General features: G+C 39.7%; 1 protein-coding gene across 3 annotated transcripts in view; it reads right to left on the bottom strand.

The window, feature by feature from the left end:
* Positions 1–20,806, bottom strand: part of LOC132400862 (cytochrome b5 reductase 4) — a 126,517-nt gene that overhangs the window by 83,188 nt on the left and 22,523 nt on the right. For all 3 annotated transcript variants that reach the window (XM_059982340.1, XM_059982338.1, XM_059982339.1), the window contains exons 4-7: positions 19,861–19,945; positions 11,658–11,708; positions 8,939–8,990; positions 2,304–2,361 (exon numbers count right to left, since the gene is read on the bottom strand). In XM_059982340.1, coding sequence (XP_059838323.1) covers positions 2,304–2,361; positions 8,939–8,990; positions 11,658–11,708; positions 19,861–19,945 — 246 coding nt within the window. The remainder of the gene's footprint in view (positions 1–2,303; positions 2,362–8,938; positions 8,991–11,657; positions 11,709–19,860; positions 19,946–20,806) is intronic.

The following is a 20,806-nucleotide window of genomic DNA, read 5'->3' as shown; positions in this document are numbered from 1 at the left end:
TCACCTTATCAATGCCATTGTTGATTTTATAAATCCCTATAAAGTCACCCCTCAGCCTTCCGTGCTCCAAGGGGGAAAAAGAAGTCCTAGATTATTCAGTCTCTCCTTGTAATTCAAACCGTTCAGTCCTGACAGCATCCTCAAAATCACTTTTGTACTTTTTTCCAGTTTGATGACATCCTTCCTATAGCAGGGCAACTGGAACTATATGTAGCACTCCAAATGTCTTATCAGCATGCAGAGCTCAAAAGTGTGACCTTACTGCAGTGTTATTTTTCCAGAGCTGAGCAATCCATAGAATGGGTGCCACAGTAACAACATTGCCATCAGCCTTCCATTACATGGTGCAATATATTCCTTGTCAGTAGCTTGAAATGTGGGAAGCAGTTGAGGTAAACATTAAAGTGGAATTAATTTTTGGCGAAGAATGCACAACCTCGACTGTATCGAGGATTTTAAAGATAATTGAAAGTAACAGTGCGACAGAGAAATGTAATGAGTGATAGATTTGGGTGTGCTTACATCCGTATAAGTGTAACGAACACTGCTAGAAAATGCTGTGTTCAATAAGAATGTTAGAAATACAGTATTTCCAATAAATAGCAGCTTCTACCAAAGCCATTTATTCCATGCAAGGAAGAACACAGATAAATAGCTGAGTTCATCAGTCAGCTCAAAAAGACACATGAACACAACACTCGTCAAATTGCTGGGAAGTGTTGTCTCCATCACCACAGGTACCCTTGTAATTCCTGAAGGCAGATAGGGGTTCCAGAGTTTATTGACAGGACATCAAGGTGGTGCATCACATAAATCACAGGATGAAAATCTTTCATTCAAATAGCAGACACGTTCTAGAGTCACAAAGTGGTTCTGATATAAGGTTACCAGGAAGATCTTTACAATGACATAAATGCAGTCAAATGAATGTTTGGACTTTGGGAAGCCTACAGTGGCAGGAAATGGTGGCCAAGCTGCCTGTTCCTGTGGCTTGATGGAGAGTAACACGAGGTCTGGTCTTGTGGAACAGAATGCCAAAGACATCCTTAATGCAAGAGTGATCAGCAAACTGATAATGTAGTATCATCACCAAGGTGGGGCTGATTTGATGCTGCAGGATGACAGTTCCTAGTGAGGGAGCAGTTTGTGTGTGTATAAGCTTGCACTCAGAGTTTGAGTCAGTCACTAATAAGAATGAGATAACATAACCTATACAGTTGACCCTTGCGTTACATCCATTCAGTTACAGAAATTCAACCTCACAGAATTCACAAATTACTCACCACCCAATAATTTGAAATATGGAATAAAATTCACTCTCAGGGAAATAACACAAAAACTTTGTTTTGATGTATGTACACATCATGGCTTTGTATTTCAGAAATTTGTGACATGGTCCATTTTGTAAGAACGCTACTCGCCTATAATACAAGGTTCATTGGTACGAATATTGCTCCTGTGAGAAGCGTAGGTAAAAACAGCAGGCAGGCCCATCAAGCTTGGTTGCAAATGGTGCTTGGTGCCTGAATGCTTCCTGTGGTTTGGTCATGAGTGCTGGACTTACTTTGGGAAGGACATGGCAGGGTCTTTCACACACTGACATTATTAATTATGTCTCGATACATAGGGATTCAACATCACTTTTATTTGTAGGAAAGTGAGATTAAATTAGACAGAAGGGAGGAAGGGTCAGTCTTCAGAACGTGCAAAGGATAAAGTAGTGTGCACAGTAGTGTGACTGTTCTCTTAAATAAAGCTTCTTCTGAACATTCAGGATTAGAAAATAAAAGATGCATTTTTGAGACAGAACTGCAACAATTATTAAAATCTCACCAATAACAAATTTTGGGCACTTTCAACTCTCAAAATTAACACAGGAAAAATAATGCCACCAAGCAAAAATTTTGCTCAAAGGATAGCCAAATAATGGTGGACCTGCACAAGATATCCAGAAGCATGCTTAAAATTACTTTATTTTGTGTTAACAAGACTTTCAATGTTATGATGCTTGTATAAATTTGTAGGCCTCTATTTCACTAAAATAAATGAAACAGATCTCAAATTAAAATCAAAGCTGTGTTTAGCTAAATAATTTATGGCTTAATTCATTAAATATTGAAAAGCTTTTCAAATGCTTTGTGGAACAATAAAATAACTGCTACTCCAAACTGATTTTCAGAATTATTTGTTAAGCTTTCAAGTGTACCTCATCGTACACATGATGCCTGCAGGGAGCATTCAGGGGGACTGCATGCCATCTATCTAAAGGTAATTCCCTAAATGTTTTATTCTGGAGCTCATACCTTTTGTTTGGTGTATATGACAATTGTGATCGTATCCTCTGTCTGAAACCATTCATATCTGGTAAAATTGTTAAGAAAAAAATTTAGGTTGTATGACAATAACATTTGAATTCATACTTTAAAATACATTTTCAAGGTCAAGCCTGTGTGACTGTATATTTCCACTGGCGCAAAGAATAAATGACAGAAAATTCGAGAAACGAGGAGACTCAAGAGTACTGCATTGGATACAATAAGTTAAACAGTAGTGGTAAGTGTAATGACCTAGTTAAGATTTCTACTGCTATGCTGTAAGGTAGCTCATATTAGTAGTGTGCCATGTTGGAAAGTATGTTTTGGCTTCAGCTAAGAAAAGGACGCATGTTATCCAACTTAGCAATGCAAGTCAGCCAATCAGGATTATGGGAAGACAGAAAAGGTTCTAGATAGCTGTGGGGAAGAGTTTTCTGAAGGACAGTACCTTGGTTCATGGTCTTTTGGTGGGAGATGTGGTAAAGAGATTGGGGGATTAGGATTCAAACCAACAGAAGGACGTGATTACAAGGAGTGCTTCATGAGATGGAAGAGCCCAAACTGGGAAGCTCTACCAGTGATTGGTGAAGAGAATTCAGCACTATGAGTAATAGTTATACCCAGCTGTTGGAAGAGATGAGCTCCAATGGTCATGTGCACATTTACTCTAGTTTAAATGTAATGGGCCCTTTATTTATTTTCTTTTCTTTTTCTTAATAACTGTTTGATAAAGCTGAGATCAGTAAATATATTTTCGTTATAATTTTATGCGGTGTATGATCTGTTATTTCTTGCCGACTGATAATTGTGTATGGGCAGTATTTACACAGCATTTGGTCAAATTGAGGTTTCTTTAATCGGAACATCAAACTTTCCAGTTTGGTTGAACCCAAATCATACTGACCATAGTTGCATATTGTTTATGAAAGGAGGCCCTCTCATTGCTCAGTCACGTGGCTGTTAGCAGAGTTAGCCAATGAGCCAGATCTGTACAGGAATGATTTAGCACAGTTAAAATTTTCATCATCCAAGACCAAGGCTTTTGCTTTTAGATTGGAGCTTTGTAAATTAAGTATGGATCTTGATGTCCATTTGATTAGTCTAAACAAATTGGTATGTGATGCTAGACCTTGATGAAATGAACACTGGTTGGTAAAAAGGTGGCACTGATTATTAAGGAGGAAATAGCAAAGCATTTAGAAAGGAGTGTTCCATTAGACAGACGCAGCATGGATTCAGAAAGGGCAGGTCCTCTTTGATAAACTTACTGGAGTTCTTTGAGGACATAATGAGTGCAGTGGACAGAGGGGAACAGGTGGATGTCATAGACTTGGATTTCCAGAAGGTGTTCGATAAGGTGCCACACAAGATACTTATAAATAAGATACGGATGTATGAAGTCGGAGGAAGTGTATTGGCATGGATAGAGGATTGGTTACCCAATAGAAGGCAGGGAGTTGGTATAAATGGATGTTTCTCCAGATGGCAGTCATGGTGAGTGGGGTGCCGCAGGGGTCAGTGCTGGGCCCGCAGCTGTTTACCATTTACATCGATCATTTGGAAGAGGGGACTGAGTGTAGCACAGCAAAATTTGCTGATGACACTAAACTGATTGGAAAAGCAAATTGTACAGAGGATGTAGAGAGTCTGCAGAGGGATATAGGTAGGTTAAGTGAGTGGGCCAAGATCTGGCAGATGGAATTCAATGTTGGTAAATGCGAGATCATCCACTTTGGAAGGAATAATAGAAGAACAGATTACTATTTAAATGGTGAAAGACTGAAACATGCTGTTGTGCAGAGGGACTTGGGAGTGCTTGTGCATTAATTGCAAAAAGTTGGCTTGCAGGTACAACAGGTTATTAAGAAGACAAATGGAATGTTGGCCTTCATTGCTAGAGGGATTGAGTTCAAGAGCAGGGAGGTCATACTGCGACTATACAAGGTACTGGTGAGGCCGCACTTGGAGTATTGTGTGCAGTTCTGGTCTTCATACTTGAGGAAGGATAAACTGGATTTGGAGGCAGTGCAGAGGAGGTTCACCAGGTTGATTCCAGAGATAAAGTGGTAACCTATGAGGAGAAATTCAGTCGCCTGGGACTATACTCTCGGGAATTCAGAAGAATGAGAGGGGATCTTATAGAAACATACAAAATTTTGAAAGGGATAGGTAAGATAGAAATAGTAAAGTTGTTTCCATTGGTAGGTGAGGCTAGAGCTAGGGGACATTGCCTCAAGATTCAGGGGAGAAGATTTGGGACGGAGATGAGGAGAAACTGTTTTTCCCAGAGAGTGGTAAATCTGTGGAATTCTCTGCCCAGGGAAGCAGTTAAGGCTTCTTCACTAAATATATTTAAGATACAGTTAGATAGGTTTTTACATAGTAGGGGAATTAAGGGTTATGGAACTGAGTTTACGGACAGATCAGCCACAATCTTATTGAATGGCGGGGCAGGCTCGATGGGCCTACTCCTGTTCCTATTTCTTAAGTTCTTATGATGAAAAAAAAAGCTTAAAAGTAGTATTTTCTCTTAAAACAAAACCTGTTGAACATCAAGGAGAGGAGAAAAGGACCTTCAAGGCAGTAGTGTAGTTCCTTCAAAAATTTCCTTTTGGTTTTCCTTTTCAAACTTTCTATTTTCCTTTCTTAATTGTAACCCTCCCCTCATTTAGAAAGAAATCTGATGTTGTCATTAACATCTTGAAGTCACCTCACAAATAAATTTGTACAAGATGAATGATACCGATTTTCAAGTTACAAGGTCAGCAAAGTAAAACAGAAACCAGGTTACCAACAGAGCTTTCAGCAAATACTATGGTTCAGATTTTGTCCAATTTTTCTAACAGTTCGGAATTGCCTACATTTCACCAGATGGTGTTCAACAACAGTCAATATTTGCTGAAATTTCCCAACATTACACTTGGGGATTTTGCTCTGAAATCTTATACCAATCCAATAATTCAAATGGGGAACAGTATAGTTACAAGGGAAAAAATAAGACACTCGTTAAATTAGTTGTCCTTGGTTTAATTTGTTTTCATTATTATGAAGTGCTTTGACATTTTTAGGTGATTTAATTATTGTTGAAGATACAGTACTTAGTTCACTTAGAATTTTTTTCTTTATTAACTGATGACAAGACTCTCAGAAGCACCGATAGGTGACAAAGCTGTAAGTGAGTTGGAGATGAGGAGAGAAGTGGTGGAAGGCAGTTTGCTATCTAGCAAATGTTTCCATAAGAGTATGTGAATGGTGTTTGTTGCAGCTCCCCCACTACTAATGCCATTAGAGGCCATATCACCACTCACGGTCTCATTGGTCAACTCAGCCACAGTCTGGAACAAATAAGTTATCGTGAAAAAATTTAACAAGAGGCTACTTTTCCAGACAAACCCCACCTTTGTTATATGTGCTCATTTTAGTTGTTACTGCTAAATAAATTGGCAAATAAATCTAGTGAATGTGTAAATGAATGATTAAAAATAAACCATCTATCGTCACTTACAAAACAAGTAGTACATACATGGAATCTAACTAGACAAAGAGAAAAAAACAGAACAGGCATCTGATTTTTAAGAAAGGATTCAGAAAAATGTGAGACAAAATGACTTAATTGGTAATGGGTGTTAGTGAGAATTATTGTTTTGCATGCCATGCATACAGATCATTTCACAAGGTCAGTACACTGAGGTGGTAGAAGGGAAGGGCAGTAGAAGAATGCAGAATATAGTGTTGCAGTCACAGAGAAACAGTGCAGGCAGACAAAAAGATGCAAAGACTTGACAAAGTAATGTCCACTTTGTAAAGCGTAGTGCAATGGAGACTGGAAAAGCACAAGAACTGGAGAAATCTTGGGGGGGGGGGGGTGCGGTACAGTAGCGTAGTTGTTGTTGGCACAACGCTTTATAGTGCAGGTGACCCAGGTTCAATTCCCACTGCCGCATGCCCGGAGTTTGTACGTTTTCCCCGTGATCGCATAGCTTTCCTCCCACAGTCCAAAGACTGATAGGTTAATCGATTGTTGTAAATTATCCCATGATTAGGCTAGGTTTAAAATCAGTGGTTGCTGAGTGGCACAGCTGGAGGGGCCAAAAGGGCCTATTCTGCACTGTACCTCACAAAAAAAATTAATACTGAATAACGGAATTTTCTTCAGGAACAAGCAATCAATGCAGCTTGGTGACAGTGGGGTGATAGGGAGCAGACTTTATGGAATGCAGTTAACATAATTTTATTTAATACATTGAAGGGATGTGGGCTTCACAGGCTGAGCCAACATTCAATTCCTCATCCCCATCTTCCCTTGGGAAGGTGATGGTTAGCTGCCTTCTTGAGCAATTGGAGTGTTCAAGGTGTGGGCTCATGAACAATACAGCTAGTGAAGTTTTTTAAATTTTAAACACAGTAACTGTGAAGGAATGACAATATATTTCCAAGTCAGGATGGTGCATGTCTTGAAATGCTACATCCAAGTGGTGGTGTCCCCATGTTTTTGCTGTCCTTGTTATTCTAGCTAATTTTGGAAGGTGTTGTCTAAAGAGTCTTGGAGAGATGCTGCTGAGCATCCTGTAGAGTGCGTTGGAATCTACAGTCAATATACTACGGATGGAAATAGAAACACTTTCATGTAGAAATGGTACATTTCACAGTCAGGGGACAGCAAGTCACTGTTGCAAGGTAGGAAGTACAATAGCCAATTTGCACATACTAATTTTCCAAGAACAGCAATGTGATAATGATCAGATCAGCTGTCTCAGTGACATTGACTGAGGTTTAAACTTTGTTGTCTCAACAATTGGGCCCTGGTCTAACAGCAAATCGGCAAATTCGAACTTGGCATCACAAGGTAAACAGCATTGCCTTACCACTGCACTGCACAGCAGATGTCCAGAACTTTGTGTTTAGATTACTGGAGTGGATTGCCAAATCAAAACAACTGACTTGAACTTGAAAGTAAACAAACTTAAAATGGATTAAGGGTTGTGGCAGTCTCTGGAAAAGATATGGTGACTTGGATTAAATGAACACTTCCAGTGATGGTTAAAATATTGAAGCTTAAATTCATACTGGCTTTGATTGGATTTGCAGACAGAGGGCAGGGGTGGAGGGGTGTTATTTTTGACTGGAGGACCACACATTCTACAGGGATTAGTGCTGAGACCTCTGTTGGTTGCGAGATATTGGATAAAAACATAACTGGCCTGTAAGTGAATTTGCAGATGACAGAAAAATTAGTAAAATTGTGGATAGTGAGGAAAATTATCACAGGATACAGCTGGACAGAGATCAATTGGAAATACGGGTGGAGAAATGGCAGATGAAATTTTATCTAGGCAAGTGTGAAGTGTTGCAGTTTAGGAAGTCAAATGCAAGAACAAAGTAGATAGTAAATAGTATGACCCAGATCTCGGGCTGCAAGTTACCGGCTCTTTGAAAGTAGCAACACGAGCAGACAGTGTGGTAAAACATGGCAGACAGCACATTTGCCTTTATCAATCAAGGCGCTCAGAATAAAAGTTGGCAAGTCATTTTGCTGCTGCATAGAATTTCAATTAGGCTCATTTAGAGAACTATGTGTAATTCTGGTCACTCATTTCAGCAAAAAAGTAGTTTTGGAAAGGGTACAAAAGAGGTTCACCAGGATGTTCCATAGATTGGGTAATATTAATGAAAAGGAGAGGTTCAACATACTTGAACTGTTTTGTCTGGAGAGCTGGAGTCAGAAGCTTGACCTGACAGAAGTTGGTCAATTAGGAGAGGTGTCGATAAGGTAGACAGTCAGTCTTTTACACAGGGTTGGAATGTCAAATATGATAGGACATAGCTTTAAAGATGAGTAGGATACAGCTTAAACAAGATTAGCAATGGAAGTTGTGTGTTTTAAATGAAGAGTGTTAGGTACCTGGAAAGCACTGCTAGGGGAGGTGGCCATGTTGGAGATGAGTTGAAAATATGAATTTCTTTGATTTCAGTTTATTTATTATTTTTGAGGAAAACAACATATACGGATTCAAAGAGCACTATCCATCACCAAGCTGATCTCTACTTCCATGCTTTTGCCAGGTGCCAGCTTTAAGTTTGATGAAATATTTCTTGAATTAACCCATTTCAGGGTACAGGATGTATTAGCTCTATCCTAAGTGCAAGACACTGCCTTGAAATGCGATAGATAAAACAATGCATAGTGCACAAACACACTCATTATTCAAAGATAATGCTACAGAATTCCACGCACATTCCAGCATTTAACATTGTGATATTGTGGAACTTACACAGCATCATATATACATTTTCTGTTGCAATTTCTATTCAATTCTTAAAAAGGTTTCTCAGGACAATATACAATGAAGTAGAAGTACTCAGTTGTAACAGTATTTGTACCAAAAATAATTAGTTAGTTCACTGATGAGGAATTTGCTCCACTATAGAACTTCTATTATACATTCATCTCTTTTTAGAACAAACACATTGGAAAAGTCAAGCAGGTAGGTGTTAATTCATCTGTGATTCACCATATTACTGCTGAGATCTTCTATTAAGTTAAGATATTACAGGGGCAACTGCAGTTCAAACAAAAACAGCAGTTTTAATTGAGTCACAGAACAGATAAATATGACACTTGCCTTGGGGAAATATCTCGAGGTCGTTTTTCCAAACCATCTGTAACAGTTGCACCTATGGAAAAAAATTACCATAAAATTACCAAAAAATTCACAAAAAGATCTTTTGGGAATATTGCATTTCAGATTCTTGGGAAATTTGAAATTCCTTATGTGAATCAGGCTTCTATACAATTCTGCTGCTCCAGTTTCCTTCATAAGACAATGACTTCATTAATGAGTAGTTGCATCACTGCATGGACACTTGGTGCCACACCAGAACAAAATCCTTCCCATTACCATCCCTAATCTCCCACAAGATGCAGCAAGATTCAGTTAGATCAAACAGGGCAGCCAGGTCTCTTGGGCTAGCCAAAGCCAAAGCAGTCACTATGAAATTAAGCAACCTAGTGATCCATGTTTGTTTGGGTTTACATCATAGACAATGGAACAATATTATTTTGAATAATCAGTTCTTCTCGGGCTTCCAGCCGGGTACAAGTATTGCTTTAACCAACATTTCAATTAAGCTGTCCTTAACGGAAACTCTGGTGAATAGGGACACCACGTTAACACTGATTTGTTATTGTTTTTGCAAAGTCAGACAAATTTGTGATGAGATGCTCACAGCCCCCAACAAAGGGAATCAGGATGGTCATTCAATGTTTAGTGAGGTAGTAAGCTGGAGAATCTATCCCACTAATGATAGGTATCAGCAGGGAACCCTTCTTGTGTATCTCAGGGAGCCCGTAAAGTCTTGGTGTTCCAGCGCCTGAGGGAGAAATATCTTGGATATGTCAGCTGGCAGCCTGGATTTTTTCAGTAAAGCGGAGGTCATCCTCACAATAGAATCCATGGGATCCTGCTGGTTTCCACATGGTGTCCTCATTCACAGGAGTTCCCATTAAGGACTGTTTGGTCCTCCTGCAGTCAAGGCTTGCTAAGGGTACCATTGACCTTTTTGAACACACACTTACATCAATGTACTTCCTCTAGAAGGGGAACTACTATGAATAAACAGACAGAGTGGCCATGGGATCGCCCTTGTCACTGACTGTTGCTGATTTCTACATGGAGGACTTTGAGGAGAAGGCTCTAAGTTCATCATCCTTACACCTCAAATGCTTCTTCAGACAGGTTGATTCAGTTGTTCCACAACCATCTGAAAAGTTTACACCCAAACTTTCAATTTATGACGGAGATGGAGAAGAATGTTTGCCTCCCATTACTGGACATTGTAATATGACAGAAAACGGGCAGTAGATTCAAAAATGGCGTCTATCAGAAACCCACTCACACAGACTTGGACTTCCAACAATAACAGCCACCATCATGCCTCCCAATGTGCAGGGGTTCTTTCTACTTTGACTAACTGTGTGAAAACTACTTTGGACCCAGAGAGTCTCTATAAAGAAATACAACAATTATACTGGACTTTCCTAAAGAATGGCTGCAAGCTGAAGGAAATCAATCAGGCCCTTAAAAGGGTTGACGGAAAAACCAGGGAACCCAACAACAAGGAGGAACGCATCACTACTATACGGTCTTCCCTATATTTCCATGGTTTTAGGAAGAATCATTAAGATCCTAAAGAAATGCTGTATTAAAACTTGTAAGAAAGCTCAAGTCAGGGTTTATGCTGGTCAAAGATGACTTGGATCTCAGATCAGCTGGCGCTCACAAGATTCCCCGTGAACATGGAGCAGCGTCTATCGGCCAGACGGGATGCATAGTGGAAACCTGCGTCAAGGAGCACAGGATATGTATCCGTTTGGGTTACCTGGAGAAATTGGTGGGAGCAAACCTCTGCATTTGCAACGACTTCGACAGCACAAAACTACTGTGCCGCACCAAAGGCTTTTGGGACCACCTGGTGAAGGAAGCCTTTGAAAATAAAGCAAGAGGAAAAGAATTTTAACAAAGATGAAGGTCTCGCTCTAAGTAAGAACTGGAATATGATTGTAAACAAGGTGAGACAGCAGAATTCTGATTGGATGAGGTCTAACCAATCAGGAGGGATGGACGACGGGTGTATAAATACCACCAGACTAGACATATCCAGGCATCACCCGTGATAAAGGTGGCAGAGTTTGTCATCAAAACGTTGGTTGAAATTGATACTTGTACCCGGCTGGAAGACCAAGAAGCATTTATTCATCATATACTCCAGGAAATCACTAGATCCTTCTCCAATATTATTTTGAACTACCTGAATATCATTAAATTACTGGTGTGACAGATGCTAAGTTAAACTGCTTAGCCTGCCTGAACAATTAAGTTTTGTTATCAAGATGGCTTGAGTCACTCATACATTGTCTTAGGGAGCACACCACTCTCCCCCAAGTATTAAAGAAGCTGAGTAAATATAACCCTACTGTGTATAGGGTATAGCCAAAAAAGAACATGAATTTAAATAAATTTTGATTGAAAATTTGACTGATTATCCTTGCATGAGGAAAACTTACTAACAGCTAACAAATTTTCCATCTAACCTAGGAACGGGAAGAGTGATCAACCCATTACCTTGGTAGGAACACTTGAAGTAGGTTTAAAGAATGGAGGCATTTTGGGGGAAATTGGTAGGGTGGTTGGTAGGGAAAGGCAGTACATGCCTCCAGCAGCTGCTGCTGGGACAGAGTGTCATTGTACATGGACACCCCGTGCAGATATTTCACACAGAAATAGTCTTTGATAGCAATATGTTTTTGTACTTCATTGTTTCCTGTTTCTTTTGATAACATACCATTTAGCAATGTCTCCCTCTGCACTGTTAAACCTGGTTGTTTCACAGAAACTGAAAGGAGGAAAGATAAAATAAATGAAACAATGGAACAGCAAAGCAACACAAAAAAAAAAATTTACTCAAAGGCATGCAGGTACTGCATTACAGAAAATTCATTCTTTGCAATTACAATATGTTCACTAGAACTGATTCTATACCACTTAGGCTATGTCCACACTAGACCGGATAATTTTGAAAACACCGGTTTCGTGTAAAAACGATAGGCATCCACACCAAGCATTTTTGAAAATACCTCCATCCACATTAAATAAAACAGGTATTTGGGCAAATCTCCCCCTACTGGGCATGCGCAGGACACATCTACAGAAAACAAGCAAGGTGCTTGGTGTCAAATCTCACTGTGAAAGTGCACGTTTGTGCAGTTACAGGCTAGAAACACATAAAAGGGAATTACCGAACAACAGACAGTTGTTGGCCCCTGCGCAGGAGGACTTAAAACTAAAAATAAACAAATACTGGAGCGTATGGAGGCAACCGACAGGGAGTTCACGGACAGTATGACCCGGCTGACGACTAACATTGAAAAACTGACCAATTCTGTTGTGTTAGTAAAGCACCTTGTTAAATGTATAAAACATGTCTGCATCAGTGTTACCTTGTATTTCCATACAATTTTACATTAGGCTGTACCACATCTATTGCTGTAGAAGTCCTTGCATAAATAGGTAAAACACCTCCATACAAGCAAGGACAGAAAACAGGGCAAAGTGAGTATACTTATTTATTCAGTAAGTTATGGGTCAAAGTATTTGGTGAGTACATTTCTAACTCTTCTGGCTTCAGTCTCATTGCCGTCTGTTCTGAAATTGTTAGGTTGTTACAGCACATCATGACAGCATTTCTAGAAATCTCCAGTTACCCCATACACACTGCTCCAGCCAATCGGAGTCTTCAAACTTACAGACTCTGGAAGGCGTTTTAGAAAAGCTCCATGTCGGGGGAGGAAAACACCGTTACAGTGTGGACGGAGGGTCAAAACAAAGAGAAAAAGCTTTGGTTACAGATTTATCCGGCCTACTTTGGACATAGCCTTAAACTGGAGGTCATATTACACCCCAGAATCTAATTGTGCTTCTCTGGTTATGCAGAAGTCATGAATGAGACAACAAAGCTATTGAACATACAGAGCATAAAACCACAGTTGCTATTGTTTCAACCTCCCTGCAATAATGCTAAAAGGAAGATATGCATAGATAATCCTAGGATACAAGTTATTGCTGGAATGAAACTCATAAACCATCCTTAAGTAATCCTTTATTATTACCAAAGATAACACTCCCAGTAAGAGTTTCAGAGTATATTTCAGTTTTGCCTTCAGGATTTGGTTGAATCATCTTCCATGACTCAGTTGACATCACAGAAAAACATCAAGTGAATGGTACGGCAAATTACAACATATTTACAAGTAACACTTTCATCAGAAAAGGATTAATTTACATGGCTATAAATAGAGGATTCCGTTTTGAATTGAAGTGGGCCTATTTCCAAGAATAACACCAATTCAAGAGAAGAGCTACAAAAAAAAATGGTAAGTTAATGAATGACAGGCAGAGTGTAAATGCCCTCCCCAAAGGAAAGCCTCCCCACTCAGAAATAAAATCTACTCATTCAAGAATAGATAATATTGTGTCCTCAATACAAGCTTAAATCCAACGTGCTGCCATTAGTTAAAAGTACCTAATCAAAAAAATGTTCTCTCCATCTTTCAATACTGCTGATGACACAATGGAAGCTAATTAAATGCACCCAAATGCCTGCTAATAACATTTTAGTAATTTAACCTCACAGTAGCTAATGGAAGGAAATCATTGCATCTGTACAAGACTTTTAATGTATAATGCATATGAAATTACAGTGCAGGGAGAGGCACATGGACAAGAGTGAGAAGAAAAAAGAATAAACATCAAATGATTGGTGGCAGGGAAAGAATGATAGTGAGGGGAGATTACTTAAGTGTTAATTTAAACATTTAGAGCATCTTAAGAACTGAAAGCTAGAAAAAAAGCAGAATGCTTAGAAGCTTGGAAGTCTTCACTGATCAGCTAATGAGAAAAACCTCCAACATACCCAGTTAGCTCCATATATTTATATAATTTTAAACACCACAGTAACTGTGTACGTGTACTGTGCAGAATATTAATGCAAAGACAAAATATGAAGCTTAATTAATCTTTTCACAGCTTCTTACTTTCACTCATGGAAGCATGTTCCAGCCAGCTATCGCTCTCTAGGTTAATAAATTTGCTCCAGGTAGCTCCCTTAAACTTTCGCCTGACCCTAAATTCATGTCCTCAAGTACAAGGCATTTCTATTCTAGTAAAAAGATTTCATCCCTCAAAGTTCAACCCTATATTCCCATCTTGAAAGGTGGAATTGGATAAGTCTGGCCAACAGGGCTCTGGTGAAGCTGTGCGGGCCGATCCCCTGTACAGTGGGTACACTGGATTATAGAAATATTGACAAACAACCAAACCACCAACTTTGTGAGAAGAGTCTCATCATGGAGTGAACACATGACAGTGCAGTGTAAGTCATCAGGATGCTGCCCAGCTGACAAATCTTTTGTCACCGAAGTCATATCTACCTTGGGTACCTGAAATGTGAGAACCACGTACCAGACAGGAAAATCCACCATCATAGCAAATGGGATGAAAAGGTACAAGCTGTCACATCTTGGACTGAGAGAGATTAGGTGAATAGTACATCATCTAGAGATACTCGACTGGAAAACGAGTAAATGTTGTGCACCAACAAACAAGACTAATGAAGAAGACGAAGATGAATTCTACAATGCACTCAGTGGAGTCTTCAGCAGAGGGAAGGGAAAAGACCTAACCATTATCATGGGAGATTATAAAACCAGGTAGGATAATACAGAATACAAACAGGTAATGGGGAAAAACACTCAGAGAAATGAATGAAAGTGGGGAATGATTTATTGGAGGAAGCTTTTTCCCCAAATAACAAATACACAAGGCAATATGGATGTCACCAACAAGGTAACCGAGGACCAGATCGACCATGTATGCTTCTCAAAATAGTTTTGAAGATCACTCCATGGCGTGTGAGTGAAATGTGGTGCAAATGCCGGGTCAGACCACCACCTTCTGATTGCCAAAGTACAGACAAAGCTAAAAAGAAGCTACATACCACACAATCAGTGATTGAATTGTGATTCAATTCAAAAGTGAATTTACAATGTGAGCTACCTGAAAGACAAAGGGACAGCTCAGAGATTTGCCCTCATGCTTTCCAACAGGTTCCTGACACTTATGGACCTTCATATCGAAGAAGAATGTACTGCTGTCAAAGAGGCAATAAATGAAATGTGTGCATGCGCACTGAGAAAAAGGACATTTGAGCATCAGGAGTGGATTACACCAAGAATGATGGAAACAATCAAGAAAAGAACACTAAAAGAAAAATGCAATGGAAGCAGAACTAGGAACGAGAAAGTGGAGGCACAAAGGGTACAGCATGCATAAGGAAGTAAGGTGAGACATCAAGAAGAACAGGAGAGAGTACATCAACATCCTAGCATCACAAGCAGAAGGCACCTCAGCAAATGGAAATATGAAAGAACTATACGATACTATTAAGAAACTAGCTAGCAAACTCAGCTAGATCAACACCCAAGTGAAGGCTAAAGATGATAATGTCCTAACTGAAGACAAACCGCTCCAACATTGGGCACGGTACTTCAATGAGCTTCTGAAACACACCACCTCCTCTAGAATCTCTTGTAATTACAAAAGCACCATCAGTCTTGGATGTTGAATGTGCCAAACTACTGAAGAAGGAAATCATGCAGGCAATCAGTGAGAAAAAGCAGCTGGCCCAAGAGAATGTACCACCAGAGATGTTGAAGGCAGACCCGAAACTTTTGGAAGTATCCTATACAATTTATTCTGCAACATCTGGGACAAAGAAGAGATGTCACAAGAGTGGAAGAACAGTCACATAATCAAGCTTCCAAAGAAGGTAGCCTACAAACTTTAAAACTACAGAAGTATATCCTTAATATCTGTGGTCGAAAAGGAGCTAAACAGAATTATCCTGCAATGCCTTCAACAAGCTTTTGACACAACATTAAGAGACCAGCAAGAAGGCTTTAAGAAAGATAGCTTTTGCGTAAACCAGATAGCTACCTTAAGAATAATCATAGAACATTCAATCAAATGGAATACTTCTGTCTACATCAACTTCATTGCTTATGAGAAAGCCTTTGATAGCTTAGACAGGAAGCCCTATGAAACTTATGAAACATTATGGAATACCACAGAAATTTATCAGTATTATCAGGAATTCCTACAACAAACTGTCATGCAAGGTCTTAAAACAGTCAGACAGTTTCAAAGCCAACACTGGGGTGAAGGGATGTTTCATTGCTCCTTCTACGCTCGTGTTGACAATGGACTGGATTATGAAGCAGACACTCCAGCCGGCCGGTGGTGCAGTAGCATCTGCACAGGACTTCGAGGAGAGCGGTCTCCGGTTCAAATCCATTCGGCTCCATGCACACTTTCCATCCATGCTGGGTTGAGTGTCAAGCTAACAACTTGGACTCGTTAAAAAAAAGACAAATGCTAAAGAAACAGGAAGATTGCTGCCTGATGCATGGTAAGGAACAACAATGAAACAGACCAGTAAAAAACAAAATGGAATGTGTGGCAGCAACTTGATCACCTGGAGCTTGTGGGTGACCTTCCCCTATTGTCTAGCTCTAGCCAACAAATGCAAGAGAAATCAACACCAACTCTGCCATGTTGGGTTTAAGACCAAATATATATAAAACAAAAGTGATGGGGAGATAAACTGCACCAGCAATAGACCCATTGTGATGAGAGATACAACCTGAGAAGATGTAACTTCCTTTATCTATCCTGGAAGCATTGTGAATATATCCTGGAACAGACGAGGATATCAAAGCTAGGATTAACAAGGCCAGCATAGTTTTCAACATCTTGAAGTGTGGACATCCAGTCATATCAAGGAATCCCAAAATCATAATCTTCCACTCAAATTGTTAAAATTGCTCCTACATGGCTCTGAAACCTAGAGAACAAAGACGACACCACAAAAATGGCAGGCTTTTATCAACCAGTGCCTCAAAAGAACCCTGAACGTCAGATAGGCAGACAAAGTAACCAGACACTGTGAAAAAAGATAAAGCAGGATTCTATAGAGATACAAATAGACAAATGGAAATGGTGGTGGAAGCCAACCAACAACATCACCAGACAGGTGTTAAAATGAAAGTTCCAAGCAAAGAAGAAAAAAGGCTGTCCAAAGAACAATGGAGGCAAGATGTCGAGGCCAAAGTTAGACAACGAGGACACTCCTGACCCACCCTCGAGAAACTGGCTCTGAACAGAGGATGATGGAGACAGGAGGGCATCAATGGCCTATGCTTCACTGGCCGCTAAAGACCAGAAGAAGATTTTGACTGTTTATCTTATCTACTCCTCTCACCATTTTATAAATTTCCACCAGATCTTCCTTCCACCTCTGACACTGCAGAGAAAACACCAGTTTGGCCAATCTCTTCTTATAGGTTACACCCTCTAGTTCAGGCAGCATGCTGATATATCTCTTCTGTACCTTTTCCAAAGCTTTCTCATCCTTCCCATAATGGTGTGACAAGAATTGCACACATTACTCCAAGTGCAGCCAAACCAAAATTTGCCTGATTTTTCATTTCACTTCTTTCCTTCTACTTGCATTTTCGCATACATACTATTTCTTATTGTCTATGTTTTATCAACTCCTTTACAGCCATTAACATCACTTGAGTCAGTCAGTTGCCTATAGTCCATCCTACATTGGACATTCTCTCTTCTCTGCAAATAAAAACTTGTTTAACAACTAACTGATGTGGGTGGGGGTGTGTAAACCACCACTGATGCTGTTCTTACCTGCATCTTCTGTATTTCCCGGACATCCGTGCTCATCCACATCTTCCTTATCCCTTAACAGTGATAGAGTTCCTCATGTCTTTACCTAGCGCCCCATCAGCATCACATCCAAGCCATCATCCTCCGCAGCTTCCACCATTTCCAAAGATATCCTACCACCAAACACATTTTCCTCCCTCCCCACCTCTGCTTTCTGCAGGATCACTCCCTCTATGATTCCCTTGTCCATTTGTCCCTCCCAGCAATTATCCCTACAAGCAGTCGAAGTGCTACACCTGCTCATTCATCTCCTCCCCCACCTCAATTCAGGGCACAAAACTGTCCTTCCAGATAAGGAACACTTCCGGTGCAAATCTAATGGGATTGTCATTTTAATTCCAATTCCCGTTCTGACATATGGATCCATGGCCTCCTCGTGCCACAATGAGACCACCCTCAGGTTGGAGGAGAAACACCTTATATACAGTCTGGGTAGCCTCCAAGCCAGTGGCATAAATATCAATTTCTCTTTCTAGTAAAAAGATTTGCCATCCCACTCCCATCTTCTATTCCCCACTTTGGCCTCTTATCGCTTCTCACTCACTTGTCACCTCACTCTGAGTCCCCTCCTCCTACTGTCCACTCTCCTTTTGGGTTCCTTCCTCTCCAGCCCTTTACCTTTCCTACCCACCTGACTTCACCTATCATCTTCCAGCTGTCCTCCTTCCCCACCCCGCACCATTTTAGTTTAGCATCTTCCCCCTTCCTTTTCAGTCATGAGAAGGATCTCAGCCTGAAGCATTGACTGCTCATTTCCAAGGGTGTTGCTTGACTGCTGAGTTCCTCCAGCATTTTGTGTGTTTTGTTTAGTAACAAAGTTCTGAGCTCCACTGAAAGGTCATCAACCCACAATATCAACTCTTTCAATGGACACTGCCTAACCTGCTGAACATTTCCAATATCTGTGCTTTTTTTAATACAAACATCAATTCCTTCTGCAGAGTAATTTTAACTAAACTGTTACAGATTCTTGCCACTAGAATGATGAATATAGAATTGGTTGTCAATATTTTCCCACCAAGCAGTACTATTAATGACCATTACTGGAGATGCTACTGTTGAAAGCACAACATTGTTAGTACCATAATTACCAAGAAGCATGCTTCCCTCCCTTATTATCTATGTGGTGATGTTAGTGCAGTTGAAACCCACATCACCATTGAAAGCATCAGCATATTTTCTTACGTTAACCACTGTAAGTAGATCAGCTTTCTACAAAACAATTTGTAATACTTAGGCAGACCATTTCAATAAGGCATAGATATATTAGATTTAATTAGCACCCAAGGCTAGTGCTTGAATAATGGTGATATACGTGCCTGCTAGTGGTCACGGATCATTGTTAAGTACATATCAGCTGCAGCTACATGCATAACAAGATGCATTTAAATTGTTGTACAAGTCTAAACACAAGGCAAGGGAAAGAGCAAATGAGGGGAGTCAAGCCTCCTAAATCTGTACACAGTAGTAGGAAAAGTTTTAATGTCCTGATGCAAAATGCGTTGGGATTATAGCAAGTGCATGAAGCCAATTAACCCTTTTCTCTGGTACTACATTCAGATTCTTGAAGTTAATCATTTTGCAGTCTATCAAACACTGCCTCCTCCCACTGCAGTTTGAATGCATACCTTGAAAACCTCTGGGCACCCTACCCTATGACAGTGGGGCCCACATATTCCATCTTACTCTATGCCTCTGGAGCAAACTTTGAAAGTTGATCAAGCACACCAGCTGCAGCCATCTCCCATCTCTTGCAGCAGATCTTCACCAGGTGTGAGCTGATTTTCACCAATGTTCACTACCACAAAACCTTTCTGCCTCAGGAGGCAAGGGCTGATTTTAATCAGTGGTTAGACTGAACTCATACTAGTTATTCCCAAAATGGAATCCTATAGTTCAGTGAGGGCCAGCATGAGTCACTGCAGCTTTGAAAGTGCAGAACAAATTTTGAAAGCAGCCTGTCTACAGTCTAGCAGGCAGGCATTAATCATGCTTGTTATCAGCATGTCCTTTACTCAGAATTAATGAATTTTGAGTCCTTATATTATCAAAAGTTCAGTACACCATTGCATAATAACAAATATCAAAGGAGTACTCATTTAGAATTATTTTTACTTTTATGATATGGTTTTACCTTAAAAGTGGCTCAACCTCTGAGGCACTATGAAAACAAGGAAAATGTAATCTACCTTTAGCAGCATAAATGGGCTTGGAAGACATTCTTCCTACAAGGCATTCCTTCAGCATAGAATTATAGTTGACCCAGCTGTGAATCTGAAATTTGAAAGTCATCACATGAATGATTGAGAAACTATCACGTTTTTCTGTGCACCATGTTTCAGTTAAAAAAAATTGGAAAACCAAAAACACAAATAGGATAGGTTTGCCATTTATTCAAACTGGAAGACCAAGGACACAACAAAATGAATTCAAAATGGAAATAGTCATTTATTAAAGTGGTTTTGTATAAATTGGTTTTACAAAAGAATAAGAATCACATTGTAAAAAAAGGGAGTGGAGGCTTGGATAGGTTGCAAAATAACTCACAAAGCTTAAAGCCAATTAATCTTTTTCTCTGATCACTGGTAATTTCAATAGCATTCTTAGGAAAAATGTCTTTGACCAAACAACATAGAACTCTCCATTCATCGGTGTTTCTTTGGGCTAAACAGCAAAGATGCAATTACAGGGAAATTTGATAAACAGATTAGGAAGGCAAAGGCAGAGGAAGAATAGGATGTTATTCAAATATAAACAGCAGAAATAGACCATTTAGGAAGAATTTTCTGTTTCTGTAATAAAGATGTAAAGTGATTTTATGAAAGATGTTTGAATTTATCTGATAACATGGATTAAAACAGATGAAAATGTGAATACAGTTGTGAAATATTTAAAATAAGAATTAGAAGATGACAAAATGCTTTAAGTCAATAAACTCTTTAGCAACAGCTTCATGGCATGCTGTTTTCGGTAATAGGTGGGTACTCCAAGCTATGAAAACGACCACCGGCATGATGAGCCATTTTGGTGAATCAGGATGGAAATGCACATTTTAGGAGTATAATTTTAGAGATGAAAATTCAGATTCAAACAGGTTCTCATAATAGAGATTTTAGCGTTGAGCAACACACACAA

Source organism: Hypanus sabinus, chromosome 10 (genome assembly GCF_030144855.1).
Source record: "Hypanus sabinus isolate sHypSab1 chromosome 10, sHypSab1.hap1, whole genome shotgun sequence".
Taxonomy (NCBI): domain Eukaryota; kingdom Metazoa; phylum Chordata; class Chondrichthyes; order Myliobatiformes; family Dasyatidae; genus Hypanus; species Hypanus sabinus.
This window is presented reverse-complemented; position numbering and strand designations above follow the sequence as displayed.